General features: G+C 41.7%; 1 protein-coding gene and 1 pseudogene across 3 annotated transcripts in view; both read left to right on the forward strand.

Annotated features, from left to right (window-relative positions):
- The window catches only part of Dgkh (diacylglycerol kinase eta), a 171,402-nt gene extending 158,005 nt beyond the window's left edge, over positions 1-13,397 (forward strand). For all 3 annotated transcript variants that reach the window (XM_057785776.1, XM_057785777.1, XM_057785775.1), the window contains one exon: positions 3,389-13,397. In XM_057785776.1, the coding sequence (XP_057641759.1) occupies positions 3,389-3,441 (53 nt within the window). In that variant the 3' untranslated portion in view covers positions 3,442-13,397. The remainder of the gene's footprint in view (positions 1-3,388) is intronic.
- A 6,926-nt stretch (positions 13,398-20,323) lies between these two features.
- LOC130885384 (U6 spliceosomal RNA) lies at positions 20,324-20,413 on the forward strand (annotated as a pseudogene).
- Positions 20,414-20,612: the final 199 nt, after the last annotated feature.

Here is a 20,612-nt window from a genome sequence, read left to right on the forward strand (position 1 = left end):
CTGTTCCTCTGTCTCTCCAGCTCATAATCCATGTTGAATCACTGTGATGCCTTGCCATCTTCAACCAAGCATGTTGTTTTTCTGCTTCAGATCTTCCAGCAGCTTCTCATTCTTGGGAGAATAATGGTGTCCATCTCTGTGGAGGCCCAAACACTGCCTGTTTACTCACCCTCTTGTTACTGGCCCATGACCCATCCACTTTGGCCTCCTTTCAGTTGCTTAAAAATATTGTTTCTGACAATAAGGATATGTCCTCATTGCCTGCTTTTCTCACTACCCCTCACCCAGTCAGCTCCTTCCCAGGGCTTGGAACAAGCGTCCCTCCCTTATCATTGGAGGTCACTAAACAACTGAAGATAATACCCAGACACTTGACAAAGAGATACATTTCTAACGTACTCTAGTGGAGGGGAAAGCCGGCAATGGAACACAGTAGGGAGGGTTACTAGAGGGAAAGTTGTATATGGCTGGCTGCAAGGATAGCTCAGTATCTTCAAAAGAGTCTTTGGCAAAATTTTGTCTATTCATCCAAAGAAACAAAAAGTCAGAAATAAAGTATGATTACAATAAAATAAGTATAAAGGTCTGGAGAGACTGGGCAGGAATCTAGCCAAATCAGGTTCAGAGAGATCCAATCTCAAAACCAGCAAGGCTTCCAGTGGAGGGATTGGGACACCAACCCAGCCACAAAACCTTCGACCTATAATCTGTCCTGCCTGCAAGATGTGCTGGGGTAAAGGTAGCTCCCAGTGTGTAGTAGTGGTCAACCATGACTGGGCCAACCTGAGACCCACGCCACAGGAGGGAGCCCACCCCGACACTGCCTGGATGGCCAGGAACCAGAGTCCTAAAGCCAGAAAAAGATAAAGAAGGAGACCCTGATCCCTGGTTACTATATGGACGTACAAGCCACACACCTGTCTGCACACATACGTCCACACACAAACACATTCCACATAAAAACTATATACACGGTGATACAAGCATATGACACCCACTAAAATGACAGCTGTATCAAATGTCAAGGTGAATCTTTTATCATAACCTAACAGCTAGAAGACATAAAGATACTGAATTTGCTCCAAGTAAGAAGCTGTAGCAAAGAAGCCAATGTAACTGTGTTACCTTCTAGTAAACGTTCCTCCCATTGTACCAAAGCAGTCATTCTGAGTAGAATACCAAAGGTGTGTTTATATGGCCTAAAAATAAGGTATTTAATATTAAAATATATTCTATAAGCTGAGGACTATATTACTACAAAGTCTAAAGAACAAGTCTTCTGCTTGAATGGGAACTCTGAAGAGTAGCATCTGCATTTCTTTGTGCAAAAAAAGAAAAAAAATGATTTTTTTATGTATGTGCATATGTGAGTGTCAGCCATGTGTTCAGTGCCCACAAGGCCAGCAGAAGGCACAGGATCCCTGGAACTGGAGTTAACAGGGAGTCGTAAACCACTTGGCGTGGGTGGTAGGAACTGAACTTGTGTCTTCTGGAAAAGGACCAAGCTCTCTTAGTCACTGAGCCATCTCCATTTACATTGCAGACATGCGCCACTGGCATGGATTTAGCCTTGCCTTCAGGTGTGATGCTTATCACACACCCATGAAATGTGTAGGGCCTTGGGACTGAGTTTGCTTACCCTGGTAGCACAGGAGAGCATCTGTTTTTCTGGGTCAGTTAAGTTTGATAAAAATGTTACCCTGAAGTGATCTCACGCTTGACCAGCACTGGCTTTGGAAAAGCTGTTTTCCGGAAGGATTTAGACTGATAGTTATTATTACTCTGAAGTGTAAGAGAGATCATGTATGCAGTGTGCATGGGGTTCATTGAAATCCATTTGATCTGTCTCATTTACAAGTTTAAAAGTAAATTCAGCCCTTACATTAGAGACAGAGCTAAGTGGACTTTCTTAGAACATTTCCGTTTTGTGCACAAGTCATCTCGCAGTGAACTTTTTGTTGTTGTGGTCGTTGGGGCGGAGGACGTCCTGGAAAGATAGGAGAGCGAAAACAGGAGAGTCACTTAGAGGTGCCAGGGCCAGCTAGCCTGTCATGCACTGAAGAGGACTGACCTTGCCTCAGAATAGTGGAAGGAGAGAACCGACCCAAAGTTGGCCTCTACATGGTCACTGTAACATGTGCATGCCTAGAGTCATACATGTACATGCACATGCATGCATGTGCACACCCCCCCCACACACACACACAAATAAAGAATATGTAATCAGACCCTTCAGTCAAATCAGGACTCTTGATGCCACTACAGATAAATTTTTGTTTGTTTGTTTGTTTTGTTTTTTCGAGACAGGATTTCTCTGTAGCTTTGGAGCCTGTCCTGGAACTCCCTTTGTAGACCAGGCTGGCCTCGAACTCAGAGATCCGCCTGCCTCTGCCTCCCGAGTGCTGGGATTAAAGGTGTGTGCCACCACCGCCCGGCACTACAGAATAATTTATGGTTTAAGTTTTAGGTAGAGGCACTGGCGTCTTCCTCCAAGTCTCATGGTGTTTTCTCCCCAAAGCCTGGGTCTCACGTAGCCCACTTTGCTCTATAGCCAAGGATGACCTTGAGATCCTGTTCCACTGACTTCTGTCTCCTAAGTCGCAGGCCTTCAGGCCCGTGCCACTATGCCTGGCAGGCTGCAATTGTTCAGTGTCATAGAGCACAAAACAGAAATAATGCACAAAAGCTGGGCCTGGTGGCACATAATTCTAAGGTGGGGAAGCTAAGGCAGGAGAATCGCTGAAGTCAAGAGTAGGCTAGGCCAGCCTGGTCTACAAGAGGTAGTTCCAGGACAGGAACCAAAAGCTACGGAGAAACCCTGCTTCGAAAAATCCAAAAAAAAAAAAAAAAAAAAAAAAAAGGAAAGAGTAGGGCTGGGCAAGGAGGCAGGGCTCTTCTCAAGAAGGAAAAAGAATGTATGTGTGTGTGCATGGACACGTAGAAGCATATGCCTGGAGAGACCTGCCCTCCTCCAGCGTTTGCCTCAGGTGCAGAAGAGATTGTCCTTAGAAAAAGAAAAGAGGAAGAAACCATATTAGCTTTGGCTCTTGAATGGTGTCCCTAGCTGTACATAATTCATGACAGTACCACATTTAAGAGGGTTTTGTATAGGACATGGTATCTTTTTATTGATTGGTCCCTTTCTCAGTATCAGGCTATTTTTGCTTTAGTAGCTTAGCTTTTCAGCTGACACTTCCAGAACCATTGACTAAAAACTGTTTAAAAAAATGGATGAAGTAAATGCTAATTCTGCTAATGACTAATTGAAATTTTAATTTCCAGTCTTCCTTATTGGTAAACCTGTCTTCTTTCTCCCTCCCTCCCTTCCTTTTATCTTTCTGTTTTTCTTGTTTTTTTTTTTCTTTCTTCCTTTTCTTTTCTTTTTTAGGACCTGGGGATCCCGAAAGTGGGTCACATGAAGCGAATTCTCCAGGGAATTAAAGAGCTTGAGAGAAACCCTCCCAACTTGCTCTGAGGTGTGGTTGCACAGGTGCTATTTCCTGGAAGAGAAGTCCTAGGGTCTCAATACAGAGTTCTTGGAAGCCACTGCTGTTCTAGTGATTTCCTGGTAGATATGCACCACTGAAGCACCTCTCTGGATTGGAGTTTTGCTGTGGGTGAAAGTTTGGATTTGAGGTATTAGAAAATCATTTTTGTGCCAAAAACAAGCAAGCAAACAACCCAACCCATTCCACGAAGCCATTTTCTTACTGTGCAAACCTGACATGCTAGAAAATGCTTGCAGTAGGAAGAAGTGGGGGAATGGTTGGAGGCAGTTGCCTTGTCTGAAAGGTGGAATTCTCACTTGCGACCCTCCACTCTGCCTAGAGCAGGACTGGCAGGAGGCTCTTCCACGCATGCGTAGCTGTGTCAACAGTATGCAGCCGAACCGTCTCAGGCTTCCTCAGTGAAGGCATTGGCTCCCGCCTAGACACCGCTGGTTAGGAGATGAAGATGGGAATTGTATTTTGAGTGTTTTCACCCTAAGTTCCCAGTATCCACTGGTCAAAGAGTATGGTGGGACCAACCCATCACATACTATGAATGACGTGAATCTAATGCACGATGCTCCTGCCTGAGTTGTCTTTCTTTTTCTTGCATGTCATGTATATTACTGTAGTACTTCAGTAGCTGTAATGTCTGTTATAGTGGAATTTAATTTATTACCACCTGACTACTCAAGCACTTTTTGGTTGGTTAAGGGCGCTTTTCTTCAGTGTGGACTTGGGAAAGAATATCCCACACCTAAGACTCTGTGCCATGATCAACAAATGATGTACATCTTATGCAGACCAAATTGATTTGCCTGTCCCAAACCATAGGTGTGTGCATTCATAGAATTGTTGGGCATTTTCATAAGCTTTACACCTTCTGTTGCCTAGCAAAACTTAAATTGCAACTTTCCAAACCTCACATTTTGTTCCCATTTTTTTTTTCATTTCAATTTAAACCATTTTGAGTTTCTGTTTGAATTGGTAAGACTCTTGGCATAGAGGAGTTGTCCAAGGTCTCAGCTGAGATTTGCACCCTGAGTTGTATGGACTAGCTGAAGCAATTACTGACATGAGGAAATTTAATGGAAGATTTTAATTTTGTTTCTTAAGGGCTTTTGTATTACTATCTTATACAAATTTTGATAGTCTATCAGGTAGATATCATTTCCCTTTTAAAGAAACCATTATATGTCAGTGTTGCTCAGTAGAATTACCAAGTATTTGAAAGCCAAAGGTATATATGTCAAAAAAAAAAAGTAAAAAAAAAATCTTTTTAAGTGTTTTCTGGTCATTATATGCCAAAAATTAATTGGAATATTTGCAAGTTCTGTATATAAGAGGAGCAAGCAGGTTGCTGGTCCAGCGGAGACTGTTTTGATAAAGTAATTTGCTAGGTGCTCAGTAGATAAACATGCCCACACATGTGTACACATACCTGCCCATATACCCTTACCTGCATATATACACTTTACATAGTGTCTTGAGATACAGTATCCCTGGTATTTTCTAGACAAATATTTGCTCAATGTTTGACATTTCATTTTTATTTCTAGCTTGGGTATTTACTAGTAAAAAAAAAAAAAATCACAAAATTTAGATACCTTAAACGGCAAAACCAAAAAAAATCAACAGACAATCTCGATGGGTTCCTGACCATATAAGTGTGTCTGACTATATATTTTTTTACCTAAATTGTGCACAATGGAAATTTTCCAAAGATAATTCATATCAAGGCTTTTGAGCTGATAATAGGCCAACCATTTAGTAATTTTAATGTTATGCACACCTGGGAAGTTGAATGTGCCCTTTGCAATCCCTTTTGTATACCCTCTGGTGAGAACCCTGCCAACACTTTCTGTGAAACCAGATTATCGGAGGTCAGATTCACAGAACTCTCCCCAGATCATTGCTCAGGAGAAAGGGCTAGGGTTGGGGCTGGGGCTCCAGCATAAAGAGTGTATTACTATAAAAATAATTATTGAGTTTTCACCTTCCCCCAAATACATCTTTGTCAACAGAAAAAACAATGTTCTATTGACTACTTCCCTAGGGGTGGGCAGTGATGGGCTTTGCTTTTGTTTGATAATCTTTGCAGTTCCTGCCAACACCTTTTATGTATCCTGTAGAATCCCAACTCATGGAAACTTTAAGTAGAATGGCTTTGGGATGATGGAAATCCTTTAAGATGACAAACCCTTGGACCAGCGGTTTGTTCCCATGTGAACGTTTTTCTCTGTAATCCATGTCCGCAGGGCTGGACTCCAGTAAGTGCTGAGGCCTGTTTACCAGCAGTGTGCTCTCGGAGACTCCATCCGTCTCTGCTAGTGCCGTGAGGAAACCGTCTCATCCTAAGTAGGGTTTCAGAAACAGGACAGTGGGGATTGCCTCTCGCTAAGATCCAGCCACATCTGGGAATGTAGAGGACTGTGTCTTTGATCCTTGATGAAGTGGAGAGAGACTAGATGCTCACCTGTGCACCTGTCTGTAGCTTGCTCTTGTCTCTAAATTATTTAAGGTTCATTTGTTGCCCTCCACCCCAAAGGAAAGGAACAGAGTCAGGTTTAAGTAAAACTCGGGGTGACTCGGGTCACCCAAATTCTTACTGCCTTCTGCTCCCCTTTCTCCATTACCCCGTGAGACCTTTCACCCCCCAGATTTCTTTTTTCAATGTCATTTAGCAAAATGTTGGGGCCAATTAAATAAGTTTTCAATTTGCTAGATAATTGAACTGAATTGATGGGTTAGGTCATTTAGAAATATATTGCTGTGGTTGAGGAGAGAGAAACTGTGGGTGTTCAGATCTGTGCTGTCTGGTATTTCAGCCTCTGGATGCCTGTGGCTGTTAAATGTGTTTATTCTTACTAGAAACTTCATCTATTAATTGTACCACCCACATTTTGAGGGCCCTGTAAACATAGATGCAAAACATTTCCACCATGGCAAAAATACTCCATTTGACAGCAGTGGACTAGGTCGCTGCTACTCAAAATGTGGTCCCTGGGTCCATCAGCGTCGATGTTATTTGGGAGCTTACAAAAATTGCAGAAGCTTGAAGTGAACAAGATGGTTCAGCAGGTCTAGCAACAAGTTTGATACCAGATGCCACATAAAAGTGGGAGAAGAAAACCACTTAGAGACTTGTCCTCTGGCCTCAGTATGCCCACCCTAGCATGCTCACCCACATGTGCCATCCATACACACACAATAATAAATAAATGAATTTTTGAATGCAGAACCTCAGGTCCACTCCAGATCTGCTGGACCCGGATCTTCCTTTTAGTCCTATTTCTCCAGCCCCTAGAGACTTTGAGCTGCCACTGACCCATCCACAGTTGTGCAGTTTGTTATTCATGTGATATGCTCAGTGGCTCATGACTTTATTCACACTGAACGTCCCAGAAGAATATGTCCTGAGATAAAGATTAGGCAGTCTTCTTCAACTTGCACATTTTCATTTTCTTGTATCAGTAGATTATCCTGTTAACCTAGTTCATGTTTGGAGACACGAAGCAGCCCACACATATTAGATGAATCACTATGCAAAAGAACAAAACAAAAAAAGAGAAAGAGAGAGAGAGAAAGAATCAAAATGATCACAAGGAAAGTGAATGCCATTTAAACTCTGAAAGCAGGCCTATTTTGCTACATTTGGGTCCCTTTGTCGTGTGCCGACTCCTGGATTTTTACATGGTTCTTGATCCCTTAAAAATAGATCCTGAAAAACAATATGTTCTTGGCCTCCAAATTCAAATTGTTAACTCTATAATGAGATTTCTCTTTCCCAGTGATCTATTGTCAGGAATCTGTCTGTTAATTATTTTGATATTTTGATATAAATTACCCAAACATAGCTTCCTAACTACTTTGATCTATAAGATCTTAACTCTTTTTGACTCCATGGGTTATTTTGACATGAATTGACAAGCTACGAATGAAACATATCGGTGGCCCCTCAGCATAGCCCTTGCAGAATAAATCGTTTACCACTCCAACAGGGTGAACTTCCATTTTCCAAGGGTCATTTCTTTGGGGCTGTCAGTTTTGATTAGGCTGTAAAATCAATTCCTTTTTCACCTCTGATTTCTAGTGTCTCTCTCAATGGACACATTCTCTGTAGTGTTAGGTTTTCAAACACCTACCTCTCCCCAGTACAGGTGTTGAGCGGGGGAGGAATTGGGAATGAAGCGTCCTCTGTGGCTTCCAGGACTTGGCTGCTGGGCCTCCCCAAGAGTCGTGACCCCTCCCCTAGTTTATTGTTGCTGTGGTATCCTCAGTTGACTTTTGTATCACAATCTCTGTCTTATTGGTACCTTAGCAACAGGATCCCTTCACAAAGATGTAACTAGAACTCTTGGAGAGTGATAATTATTGTTGTTTTATAATAAGCAAAGCCTTGTTTTTCTTTATTATTATTATTTTCCAGGGTTTGTTTAGAGATGTTTATGTTAGAAGAAAATATATAAAGGTTTGTTGATAGAAAAGACAGAGAGCTAAAAACAGCTGGACTGTACCTGCCTTTTTCTATACTTGTCTCTGTTATTTTCAGGTAAAGAAATTAAACAGAGTAGCTAAGACTGTATTAACTCAATAACCATGCTTAAGATAGACTCCACATTATATATTATAGATGAACAGCTTACTTCTTTTTATGTAATTTAAGATATTGTATTTACATTATTTAATATACTCTTAATTTTTTTGCACTTCCAAGTTTTAGTTGGAAAATAAAAAGCGAGCCACAGCTTTAAACTTTTTTTTTTTTTTAAATCCATGTAAAAATATTTTCTTTCAGTTACAAGTTACACATTGTGTAAGACTTTGTGACTAGTCTGGGTAATTCATACTGTCTAGATTTCAAGAGTAGATTAGCCAGCCGAACACAGGGTTACGTATAAAATGCATTAATATAAGGACATTTCATACTCAGCTGATGCTCTCAAGGTAGGATAATGCAATTGAATATGTAAGCCAACAAGGAATGTGGTTTATGACCCTTACTATTGGATTGCGGTGTGGTTCTGCACAGCTTAGCCCTTTCCATGGCTACATTCTGAGATTTCAACACATGTGCAGCCGAAGGCTGCTTACAGTGCTGGTAAGTGCTACCTGGGGATGCGGAAGACTTGGGTAGAATAGCACATCCAGTGTTGTGAGTCATATATTGTATACTGAAGATGACTGATACATTGGAGTAATATATTTATTATCTAGAGCTGGTAAATATGGAAATTATTTTCAAGGAAATTGCATTGGCTTTTCTCTGTCAACGAGATAAAAGTCACTCGTATGTTTAAATCTATTGTACAACAGCTGTCTCCTTTACTGGTATTATTAATTTTCATATTACAACTTTTCTTACCTTTTTATACCAAAAGGATTATCATGCTGGTTATTCAAACTTGCCAAGATGTATTTGAGTTTGCAAACCTTTTAGCAGATAAAACATTTAATAACAAACAGATATAAAAGCTTTGTATATTTTGTGGCTTTAGGGGCAAGAACTGTACCTTTGAATTTCTCTCTGTGAGACAGTGCTGACGTCAGCACCGTCCCTTGAAGGCAGTATTACTTAGAACCAGTTGTATAAATCAGTGCCCTTATTTATTCTGTTGTGAAATATACTCTTTATACAGAATGCGTATTTGAACTCCTTTTGTTTTACTGCTGTTGCCTGGAGTGTAATAGCTCTGTTAATGGTTGACTTATATACTTGAAATGCTCTTTTCTGTCAAACAGATGCCCAGTGTTTTCCTTCCTAAAAACAAAACAGAAAAAAAAAAAAACCAAAATACAAAATTCTATTTTCTTTCCTGTCTTAGGTAACTGAATAGTCATAGAAACTTTTTTCTATAAAATGATTTTTATATCTAAAAAGTCACAAAGTAGAGAGAAGGCACGAGAATGAATAGTGTAGTCCAGAGATCTGCCTTGCTATATTTTGCCCCGTGTATGTTATGCCTTCAATCTGTAACTCTTTCCTTCTGTGGATTTTTAGCTTTGTGGCGGGGGCATTGTCTTTGATTGCACTGGCCAATTCCGACAAGCACTGAATCTTGAATCCTCCCAAAGATCTCAGACCTCTAATGTCTAAACCTCTGTTCTAAAGGCTGTGCTTGACTTCTGTTTCTATGTGATTGTGGGCCACGCTGCAAATGGTACCCTGGTGGATGTTGTTTGCTTACTTCTGTCAAGTAATTAGCAAATTTTTTCTGATTTTCATTTGGAGACATTCTTGACTCAACTATTTAAAAACCCAAACATTTAAAAGGCAGTTGCCCAGTATTGTTGTCAGGGAAGGAACAAAACTCCAACTGAACGTTGTAAAGCTAAGAAAACACTTTAATCCAACCGGTTTCTCTGATGTGAACAGCAGGTGAGTTGTGGGTTATTTAAGCCTCTTAGGAAATTAAGAATCAGCTTGCTTTTAATGACAAAGCTTTCTATTATACTGTTGTAGATGCATTTATTGAGGATAGAATAAATGAGACTATGTTAGACTCGTAGCTGATCCAGGAACTTGGGGCAGTTTGGCATGGCCTAGGAAGAAAGAATTTGAACATATCTTTCATGTTGTATTGTGGAAGGAAAGAGCACGAAATACATGACCTGGTGGGCAGTGCACCTCAGAAAGCTCCAGCTCCATCGGTCAGGGCTGAGGTCCTTCCTAGAAGTTAGATGGTTAACTCTCCAGGAAGCACGTTTACCGCAAAAACATTACAGGTCAATTGAGGAGGCGGTTTGGGTGACCTAATCCCTATGGCATTTAGAACAGCCCCTGCAATTGTTTATTTCACGTGGTAGAGATGTCTGTGCTTTCTCAACTCAGCAGTAGGCAGCGGGGAACTAGTCACAGGGGCTTAGATGACTCCTGTGAAGGACATGGTAAAGGTGACTCAATCTGTAACTTGAAGACCAAAGAAATTTTCATGAATTAGCTGAGCTTTGAAATGTGTTAGCTCTGATACTTTTTCCTTAAGATTCGTTTTTTTTTTCTTTTATTTATAGTATTTATAGAGAACTCACCTTTTGTTACCTGAAGAGGTTCGTTCAGTTCCACCCTGTCATGGCTCATTGTGGTTTTTTTTTTACAACCAATATATTTTGATGTCTGGGATTCCCCGTTTGAAGGGTTGCCCAACACAGCCACTTGCAAGTAATTAATCATTTTTCCACTCTAAGAAAGGACAGATATCAGCCTGAGTCCTACCTCAATTTACGATTTCTTTCCTAGTGTCATTTTAGTTCTAACGGAAAGAGAAATCTAGTAACCCTTGACATTCTGTGTAGAGGTGGAAGAGCCTGGGGCCCAACAGGAGAGAACTTGGTCTGCGCGGTTGAAGCCTCAACGGGTTCAGTTCCCACATGGCAAGAGCAGAAAGAACAAGATGCAGGTGAGGTTGAATGAGTAACCAGAGTAGATCATGGGTCTTTTAATCTATATATTATTCATTTCAACTGGAAACTCACTCCTGACATCTTCAGTTAAGGCAGTCTCAGGTTTTCCATGTTCATGTTAAATGGCTGTTTTATTGAGACTTTTTGACTAATGTTTTTGAATTATATTTTTATACAGTCACAAATAAAAACTCAGAACTCCTTGAAAGTCTTATGTTTGTGAGGACACATGCCCTCTGAGCAGACAAACAGAACATCAACAGGCAAAGTCATTGTTTTGTCAAGGATCACCATTTGTTAATTATGTTTCTTTATGTCACAAGTGTTTGCCAGATCTGAATTCTTGTTTCTGAAAGTGAAACATAAATTTCAACATCACTGCCAAAATCTTGCTTGTATTCATATACTTGCCCTACAGATTGTCTTTCTATTCTGTACACTCAATACGTAGAATCTTCATAGACAAATGCATATTGATTGTGAGATTTGGAAAAGAATAAAAACAATAGTAAAAGTGGAATTTTTAAAACAGCATCTACTCAAGAAGGCATAGGTGAAATTCGTATGATTTCAGGCCGTTTACTATTAATCATGATTGTATGACAAATGTAGGAAGCTCTGTCGTTGTCATTGCCCTTAGCGTGGAGACTGAAACATTTGCTGTTACCCATGGGCCTGTTTTCCCTATGATTGGCTGAAGCCATCCTACCGTGTCCCTAGGTAATGACAAGTGAGCACAGTGCTCTTTCAGTTAAATTGCTTGAGTGGACACCGATCAGTGCACATAGTAAAAGTGGAGCGCTCTCTTCCAGGCACTGGTAAGCTTTCCCTACTGCTCTAACTTGGGCACTGACTAAGATCCTAACAATGGAAAACTAAGACGTGACTTGTGTCTGGTAGAGTTTAAGTTTGTTCTCAAGGTGCTCTTCCTGAAGTCTGTTTAAAGAAACAAGTAGGAATTTTTAAAAATTTTCTCAGGCTGTTTCAGTTTCACCCCGCCGTCCTCCAAAATCAACCAAATCCACATCATCAAGAAGCAATCCCATTTTTATTTCCGCAATCGTTAGATTTTCATGTTGGCCATAGTTCCTGCCATCGCTGATCAAGTGTGTGCTTCATTAACCCCATACTTCGCTGCTTCTGCTACTACAGGGGCTGTGCTGAGCCCTAGCATCTGCTTTACGGAACCAGGGTAAAACTAGGCTTTCTTCTGGGAAGGCAGAAATCCATGACATTTATAGCAAAATACATTGTAAACCCACAGGCAAGGATGGAGGTCTCACAGTCGTGCTTCTAGGAAATGGGAAAGCTTTGTTTGAAGCTACAGGTTGGTGTCAGCACCTTAGGTATGGAGAGCAGGAAGCAGTGGCATTTAACGGGTAGCATATGTACTTCAGCATATAGTAATATCCTGGTATTTGTATGCTGCAAGGTTCCGATATGTAGATGAAACACAGCAAGTGTTTGAGATATGGCAGTGTCTTCTAAATATTTACTGATGGGTAGGCTATAGGTTTCCTTTAGTAGAATGAAGAAAAAAATGTCTTTATCTTTCCTGTCAGTGAGATTGTGGGGGTGGGGGTGGGGTCTCTGCTGGTTTGTATTTTCCTATTTCAACAAGTATATATTGAAGTCATTATTTTCTGCCATATAAGATATCAACCATTTTTATGTCCCTTAGCAAAAGTCTCAACTTGATAACTTTTTTTGCTTAGTTCAGCTTTGTAAATGGTCCACAAAAGGAGGGGGCAAGGAAGGCTGGGCACTGTGGCCTTGTACCCAGCACAATCATTTCACTTTCAATAAAGATAATCAGAACATGTTTTCCTCCTGTTACCATCACGATGAGAGCCGAACAGCATAGCTCTTTCTCCTCCTTCTATTGTAAAAGTAGTTTTAGTTTGGCCTTGCCATATTTATAGCTAAGAATTTACTACATTTTGGTAGTCTGTTTTGAAACTAAATACTTGTATCTGAAAGACGCAGATAAAGTCTGCCTATTTCTTACACAGTGGGCTCTGTTTGCTCCAGAAAAGAGTGAAATTTTTACCTGCTTAGCACACTTGCCATTGAGATACCTGACAGAGCAGAGGTTATAACTTTGGCTCTAATTACTTTTAATAATGATAAGACGTGACTTTTGTTTGTTTACATGCTGTTTACAATGGCATAATTTTTAAAATCTATATGACAATTGAGATATTTATTGCATACTATTTTAAAGATGTTTTAATGTGTTTTCACCTTTGGAATATATTGTTACATTTCCTTGTACAGATAATTTGGGTGACTTTGTTAATGTAGCTAATAATTTTTATGACTACTAAGTGACCAGTTTCGGTGCCTTCTATCGTGAGATGCACGACTATGTATTTATTGTAAGGAAGTCACTGATGTGTGTATTTTTGTGCTTTGCTGAGAGTAATGGTTGGTGTACATGATGAGAGATGATGAGAGATGTCTTTCCCAAGGGCACTGCCTTCAGAGTGACCTTCTCAAATAAAAAAGACTGCGTCTGACAGTGTGAGGCCTGCATCTTTCTGGAGGGGAGGCGTTGAGATGATTGGAAGAAAAGTACAAAGGGGTCCTTCATTCCTTTAACCTCCGCCCCCAAGTACACACATCCATCTTGAAAAACAGGAATAGTCTAGACGGTATCAAAATCAGGATGCTGGTACTGATATGGTCAAGTTGCTCAACAGTTGAGTCACCCCAAGGACCCACTACAAGGCTTCTTTCTTGTTGCTCATTTATAAACACAGCTATTTACCTCCTGCCTTCTTCACCCATGTCTCAACTTCAGGCAACTGCTAATCTATCTCCATTTAAAACCTTTTATTGTTTCAAGAAGGTTATATTAGTAGAATTATATACATCATGACTTTATATGATTTTTATCCCCAGGATACATCCAAATCAATATACATATTAGTGTGGATTTTGGGGGTTGTTTAATTTTTGAATTTTAATTTTTAATTATTGATTTGACTAGTCCATGTGGTAGAGTTACTAATGTTAAAAGCACAATTTGGTTTACCCCTATGGAAATAAGTCCTGAAGTTCACTACAAAATACTTGTTGAGTTCACAGTGTGGGGCCTGGAGAGATGGCTTAGTGGTTAAGAGCACTGACTTCTCTTCCAAAGGACCCAGGTTCAATCTCCAGTACCCACATGGCAGCTCACAACTGTAACTCCAGTTCTAGGGGATCTGACAAAGTCACACAGACACATATGCAGGTAATATGCCAATCATATGACATATGGCCTGGACGTGGAAATGGCCAATAGATGAATGAGGAGGATGAACTCAAGGAGTCTGGGTCAGTGTCAAGTGGCTCTAGGGTGTTGACAGCAGCCGTGAAATTGGAGAGAGTTACTGACAGAAATACAGACCTGAAGGGCAACCTCTTGTGAGCTAAAGTCATAAGAGAGAGTGAAGTTTTCCTAAAAGACCTTTGTGAACACAGCAGTCCCACAGCGTTAGACCCAGAGGAGAGGGCGCTGTCCTGATTTTTCTGACAGTACTAGAGGAAGAAGTTAGAAAATGGAGCCATCTGCCTCGGCCTGACTGAGAAGCTGCACTGTTTGGACACTGGCAACAGTAACATGGCGGACGATAGTCCTTCCTGCTGCTGCCCAGCCTCTCCCAGGCTCCTACGGGTAGAAAGGGAAGGCAGGTGGTGGGACAGAGACGCTGTTTGCAGAGCCTCATGCCCAGGACCTCAGCAGTGGCTTACAAGGCGTGTTTATAGCTGAGAGACTGGAAGAGTTCCATGTTTGCCAGTAAGCCTAGTAACACACCTTCCCTTAGAATAACCCATCTTCACCCATTCAGAGGGTGGAGGAGAGATCGTGCCCAGGAGTAATAGTTGAGGGAATGGAGGTTTCAGAGCTTAGAACACAGGCTATAAGGTGGTTGAGAGTGGGGTCAAACCAGAGGAGGTAAAGTTGGATGAAAGAGCTGGTTCGAATATGGAATTGCCATGGTAAGTCGGCTGGCAAACGAGATGCCTGAAACTGATTGAACACTGTGATGTCTAAAGGTGTTAGATGTCATAAAAAACAAGATTTCCTATGAGGCAGGGATTCAAAAACTGGCCAGCAACTACTTGTCTGTTCTAGTTTGCTTTATGATGCTGTCATAAAACACTGACCAAAAACAAGATGGGGAAGAAAGAGATCATCTCATCCACTTCCAGGTTATAATCCCACACTGGAGGAAGTCAGGGCAGGAACCAGGAAGAAAGGGCTGGCTGGCTTTTTAGTTCCTTCCTTATACTCCCCAGGCCCACCTGCCTAGGATTGGTTCTGTCCTTGGTGGACTGGGCCCTCCTAACGTCAGTTAGCAATCATGGAAATGTGTCACAGACATGCCCACAGGCCAACAGGACGGGATGATTCTTCAACTGAGATTTTCTCTTCCCAGGAGTGCCGAAGTTATAACCAAGATTAGCCATTACCCTGCCCATGGGAATATGGGAAAGAGAACTGTTTTGTCTCTACATCCAGGTGTGTGGAACGGTGCTTGACACATGAAGCACATGTTTATTAGTTGAATAAATTGGAAATGATTGCGTGAAATCAGAGGACTGGTTTCTAATCATAGGTCCCTTTCATTTCTACAGTTGATCACATATAAATACAAAATAGGTATCCTAACTGCATTTGGAAATAGTTGAACCAGAACTTAAACTCCAAAAGAGTGGTCTAATTATCCCTTTAAAAATAAATCATGATTAGCCTGGGCTTCTATGCATCTACACGAGGATTCCATGGCGTCGTCTGATTCTGATAGACTCTCTAAATCATTACATCAGATCACTTCCAAATGCAAATTATATTGTCTTACAGACTAATCCGATCTGTTTGTGTGGCTCTGTCTTGGGTAATCATCACATCCAGTTCCTGCTTTCAGAAGCTAATGGCTTCCATGGTCAGCAAATTGGGATTTTTTTCACCAGGAAATCCAAGTATAGCTGATAGCCCTGTTGAGAAAATCAAGAGCCATTCAGACCTCTGGGATCTTTGCTCTCCATGCTCTGGGCCTGGTGTTTGTTTGGCCTGGTGTCACCACTGCTATGTTCACAAAATCTGGTTTTGGCGGCATGCAAGAATGAGAGGCGCACGCCTTTAATCCCAGCACTTGGGAGGCAGAGGCAGGCGGATCTCTGTGAGTTCGAGACCAGCCTGGTCTACAAGAGCTAGTTCCAGAACAGGCTCCAAAACCAAAGAGAAACCCTGTCTCGAAAAAACCAAAAAAAAAAAAAAGAGGCTACAACAGCGGCAGCAAAACAAAACGAGACCAGTGTCATCCTAGCAGAGGGGCGTGTTTCAGTTGTGACCTTTGTCTACAGTGAGTCATGGCACCGGAGATGTTTAGCTCTGCTTGAGCATCCTCTCTCCGTGGCGCTAGTGCTTCTTTAGCAATGACATTTTGAATACAAGTGGGCGCTGGGGCACTGTCCTTTGGGAGAGTGACGCTAATAGGTAGAAACAACTCTAAGAACCGTAGTCAAGTAGCCCATGTTCTCTGCGTGCCTCCATTCCTGACACGGTTCCCCATCCTACTCAGATCCCTGCTGCCACAAAACAGTGTCACTGAGCAAGGCCGTGAGTGAGAGAGATCACTTACCTCCTCATGTAATTTTTTTTTTTGAACTTTGTGTTATTTTAATTATTACTCAGGGCAAAAATTAAAATTCCGGGCTGGGGAGATGGCTCAGGCAGTGTGGTGGTTTGAAAGAAAATGGGCCCCAAAGGGACTGGGGGCCATCAGGAGGTGTGGCCTTGTTGGAGTAGGTACAGTCTCACCGAAGGAAGTGTGACACTGTGGAGGTGGGTTTTGAGATCTCCTGTATGCTCAAGCCACTCCCTGGGTCTCAGACCATTTTCTGTTGCCTGTGAGTCAAGAGGTAAGAACTCTCAGCTCCTTCTCTAGCCCATGTCTGCCTGCATGCTGCCTTGCTTTCTGCCGTGATGATAATGGACTAAACCGCTGAACTATAAGAGAGCCACCACAATTAAATGTTTTCCTTTATGACAGTTGCTGTGCCCATGGTGTCTCTCCACAGCAATAGAAATCCTAAGTAGGATAGTCACTATGGTACATGAGGACCTGTGTTTAATCCTCAGAACCTCACGCTAAAGACACCAGCTGTAGGGTATGTGTTTCTAATCCAGCACTGAGAGGTAGAGACAGAAAGTCCCTGGGGGGGGGGGGGTACTGGCCAGCCAGTCTAACTTAGTTGTGAGCCTAGTTCAAATGAGAGGTCCTGCCTCAAACCAGGTGGGTATCTGGGGAACAAAACCCAATGTTGACTTTTGGCCTCCATGGGCACATGTACATGCACACATTATATGTGTATCTGTATTCACATGCACATACACCATACATGTAGATAGAGCCTGCTTGTTCATTCCCAGCTGTGGCTTACAGGTAAGGGTCCTGCGGGCATCTTTCTCCGGCAGCTACATGGCGTCTCTTTGACTCCACTTACTTTCTATACTTCTGTTCAGATTTCCTGCCTGGCTTTACTAAGCCATGAGTCAAAATAGCTTCTTTAACAACCAATGTTAATAAAGCATATTCACCGCATACAAAGGGGAATCCCGTATCACCATACACGCAAAGAAAAATAGAATAGAAATGAAGGCACCATGCCTGAAAATAAGTGCTGTTTTGTTGAACATCAACATAAGCCTAAAAGTACATATTGCTTATATGTGTGTATATAAAATTATTTGGGATGTTGATGCTGGAGGATCACAAGTTTGAGGCCTGATTTGGCTGCAGAGTGGGTTCAAAACCAGCCTGAGTAACTTAGAGTCTTTCTCAAAAGAAAAAAAAGATGTGAAAAGAGGGATGGGTATATGAGGAAATAGTGGGGTACTTGCTTGGTATGCACAGAATTGAAGGTATATTCCTCAGTAGCATGAAAAGAAAAAAATATTAACAACCTGGGGTGTACAAACTGGAGAGTCTGAGCAAAGAGCAGTCCCATGAACAATATTAATGAGCAGTCTGAACTTTAGCATAGCTCATCTCAGAATGTCTCTATAATTGATTGAAGGACAGAAGCCAATGCCCCTTCACCGATGATCAGAATATTAAGGATCTCAAGGATGAAGTGTATGAAAGCTCATTACTCCAGAATGACAAATCTTCAGCTGACAAAACCCACGAATATGTAACACTCTCATTAGCTTAATTACGACTTGATGAGCTGTGCAGTTCCAACTGGAAATCAGATTGTTGAAGACTATCTGCTGGGTTGGAAGTGATTACAGCAGCTGACAAATGCGTCTAACGTTTCTGCCTGAAGCATTCTTGGTTTTAAAAGTACACTTTGGTTCTGTTATCATGGCGATATAAATTATCTTGAGACAGACTTCATATAGAATCCAGCATAACGAGATACAGTGGGTGAAAATGGGATCAAAGAGAGACAAAAAGCCGAAGATTGTTTGTGAATTCCTCTTATCCCTACTCATATTTATTCATCAATCTCTGATAGCTTTAGTTACAATGTTTTATTATTCTATAGTTTCTCTCGATTGTAATTTGTACTTTTATTCTATTATGTTCAAATAAAATACAGGGAATTATTTTACTTTTCCTATGTTTTTAAAGATTTTTGTTGTAAACTGGGTGTAGTGGCCCACACATTTAATCCCAGCACTCAGGAGGCAGAGGCAGGTGGATCTCTGTGAGTTTGAAGCCAGCCTTGTCTACAGAGTGACCTCCAGGACAACCAAGGCTACACAAAGAAGCCTTGTCTCAAAAAACCCAAAAAGAAAAGAAGAAAAAAAATGTTTGTTATATCCTAATGTATGGTCTACTTTAGAAAATGTTCATGGGCTGCTGAGAAAAACATGGATTTTTCAGCATCTAGACAGAATGTAGATGTCTGTTAAATCCTCTTGTCTATGATGTCATTTGGTTTAGGTGTTTTATTTTTTTCCCCCGGGCTGTCAATTGATGACAGTAAGATACTGAAGTTTTCCACTATTGTTGAGAATGGGTTTAACCTGTGACTTTACATCTAGCCTAGAGACACGCTATGCTCTGTGGGATTGTAGGAAGGGCTGGTGCCTTCTGCGCATGCTGTGCCCTCTAGCCCAGTGTGTGAGGCTGAACTTTCCAGGTGTGCAGTCCCCTCTGGGGTGATGGGCTGGACTGGAACCTCCTGGGTTTGCTGTGATCAGTGGAGTGGAGGTGGACACTGGAGCCTCCCAGCTGCCTGTGCTTATCACGTGATGGGTGTGACAAGAGCCTTCTTCTGGACACCCCTGTGTTGGAGCCTCCCGAGCAGGCAGTCCTCTCAGGGATTCTAGACAAGAATGAGGCCCCTCATAATTTTCCTATAGTACTCTCGGAGTTTCAAGTCTTACATCAATGCTTCTAATCCATTTTTGTACAAGGTGAGAGATGGAGGTCTTGTTTCATTCGTAGCTTTCTGGTGCTGTTTGTTAATAATCTCTCTCTCTCCCTCCCTCCCTCCCTCTCTCTCTCTCCCTCTCTCTCTCTCTTTCTCTCCCTCTCTCACACACTTTTTGTGCTTTCTAGACCAGGCTGGCCTCAAATTCACAGAGAGTCTCACCTGGCGTCCATTTCTTAATGTGCAATTTTGGCACCTTTGTCAAAAGCCAAATTGTCCTGTATTTTTGAGTTTCTTGAACCTAGATTCCCTGATGCTCCATCTGGTCTGCATGTGGGGTGTTCTCTCATACTTGGTGTAGAACTGTTTGACACCTGCTGCATTTGTGTGCTATCTTTGGGATACAGAACGCTGAGCTGGTCCAGCCTGGATTTTCACTTCACTCTGTTGCCTGAAACCTGTCCCAGCTTGGTGCAGAGTGCCAGAGAGTCCCAGATAAGAGTGACGAAAACGTGGAGCTCTCAGCACTTGCTAAGCTTTCCAACTTCCGTCCTAGCCTGTGTCAGACTGATCATATGAAGCCCTCTTGAGAGCCAGACTCTCAAAATAGAAAATTTATTAGGACACAGCTGTCCCTCAGTGCCTCTTAAATGCCATAGATCTAAAGTCCTTTCGGAAGTGGAACCCTTTGCTTTGAATGATAGAGGCACATGTGGTCTTTAAGTTGTACCCAAAAAGGCATACCTGGAAGCTATTTGCCTTGTGAGACATGGTACCTTGCTGCCTTCAGTTCTGCATTTGACGAACTTGACCCTTTTGCTGTCTGAAGAGTTCTCTTTGGTTGTTCACTAAATTGACTTCTTGCTTTTTTAAGCCACCTCTACTTACTCCATCACACACAGCTCATAAACTACCTAACTTAGCTACTTTAGCAACTGGACTACATCATACCTGGAAGCCCCTTTTTTCTCCAGGCTGCCAGTATCGTATTCCTTGTCTGCTCCTGGCTTGGTGACCATTTCGCAGGCCAGGACTCCAGAAAGCATATGAAAAGAGTGAATTTGGCAGCACATACACTAAAATTGGAATGCTACAGAGAAGATTAGCACGGCCCCTGCGAAAAGAGTGAGTTAGAAGATATTATGGGTCAGCAGAGATACGCTTGGACTCCGGTTAATGCCTGTCTCCCAATTCTGTGTTAGATCTGGTATCAACAAGGCTCAGTTTCTGACTGCTTAAGTGGCACAGTAATCAAATTGGTTGTGTAGAAGCAAGTAAAGTAGTGAGTAAAATAGGTGAACCAATGTCCCGGGCTGAATTTAGCTCATGTAGACCTCCTAACAA

This window comes from Chionomys nivalis, chromosome 12, assembly GCF_950005125.1.
Source record: "Chionomys nivalis chromosome 12, mChiNiv1.1, whole genome shotgun sequence".
NCBI lineage: Eukaryota > Metazoa > Chordata > Mammalia > Rodentia > Cricetidae > Chionomys > Chionomys nivalis.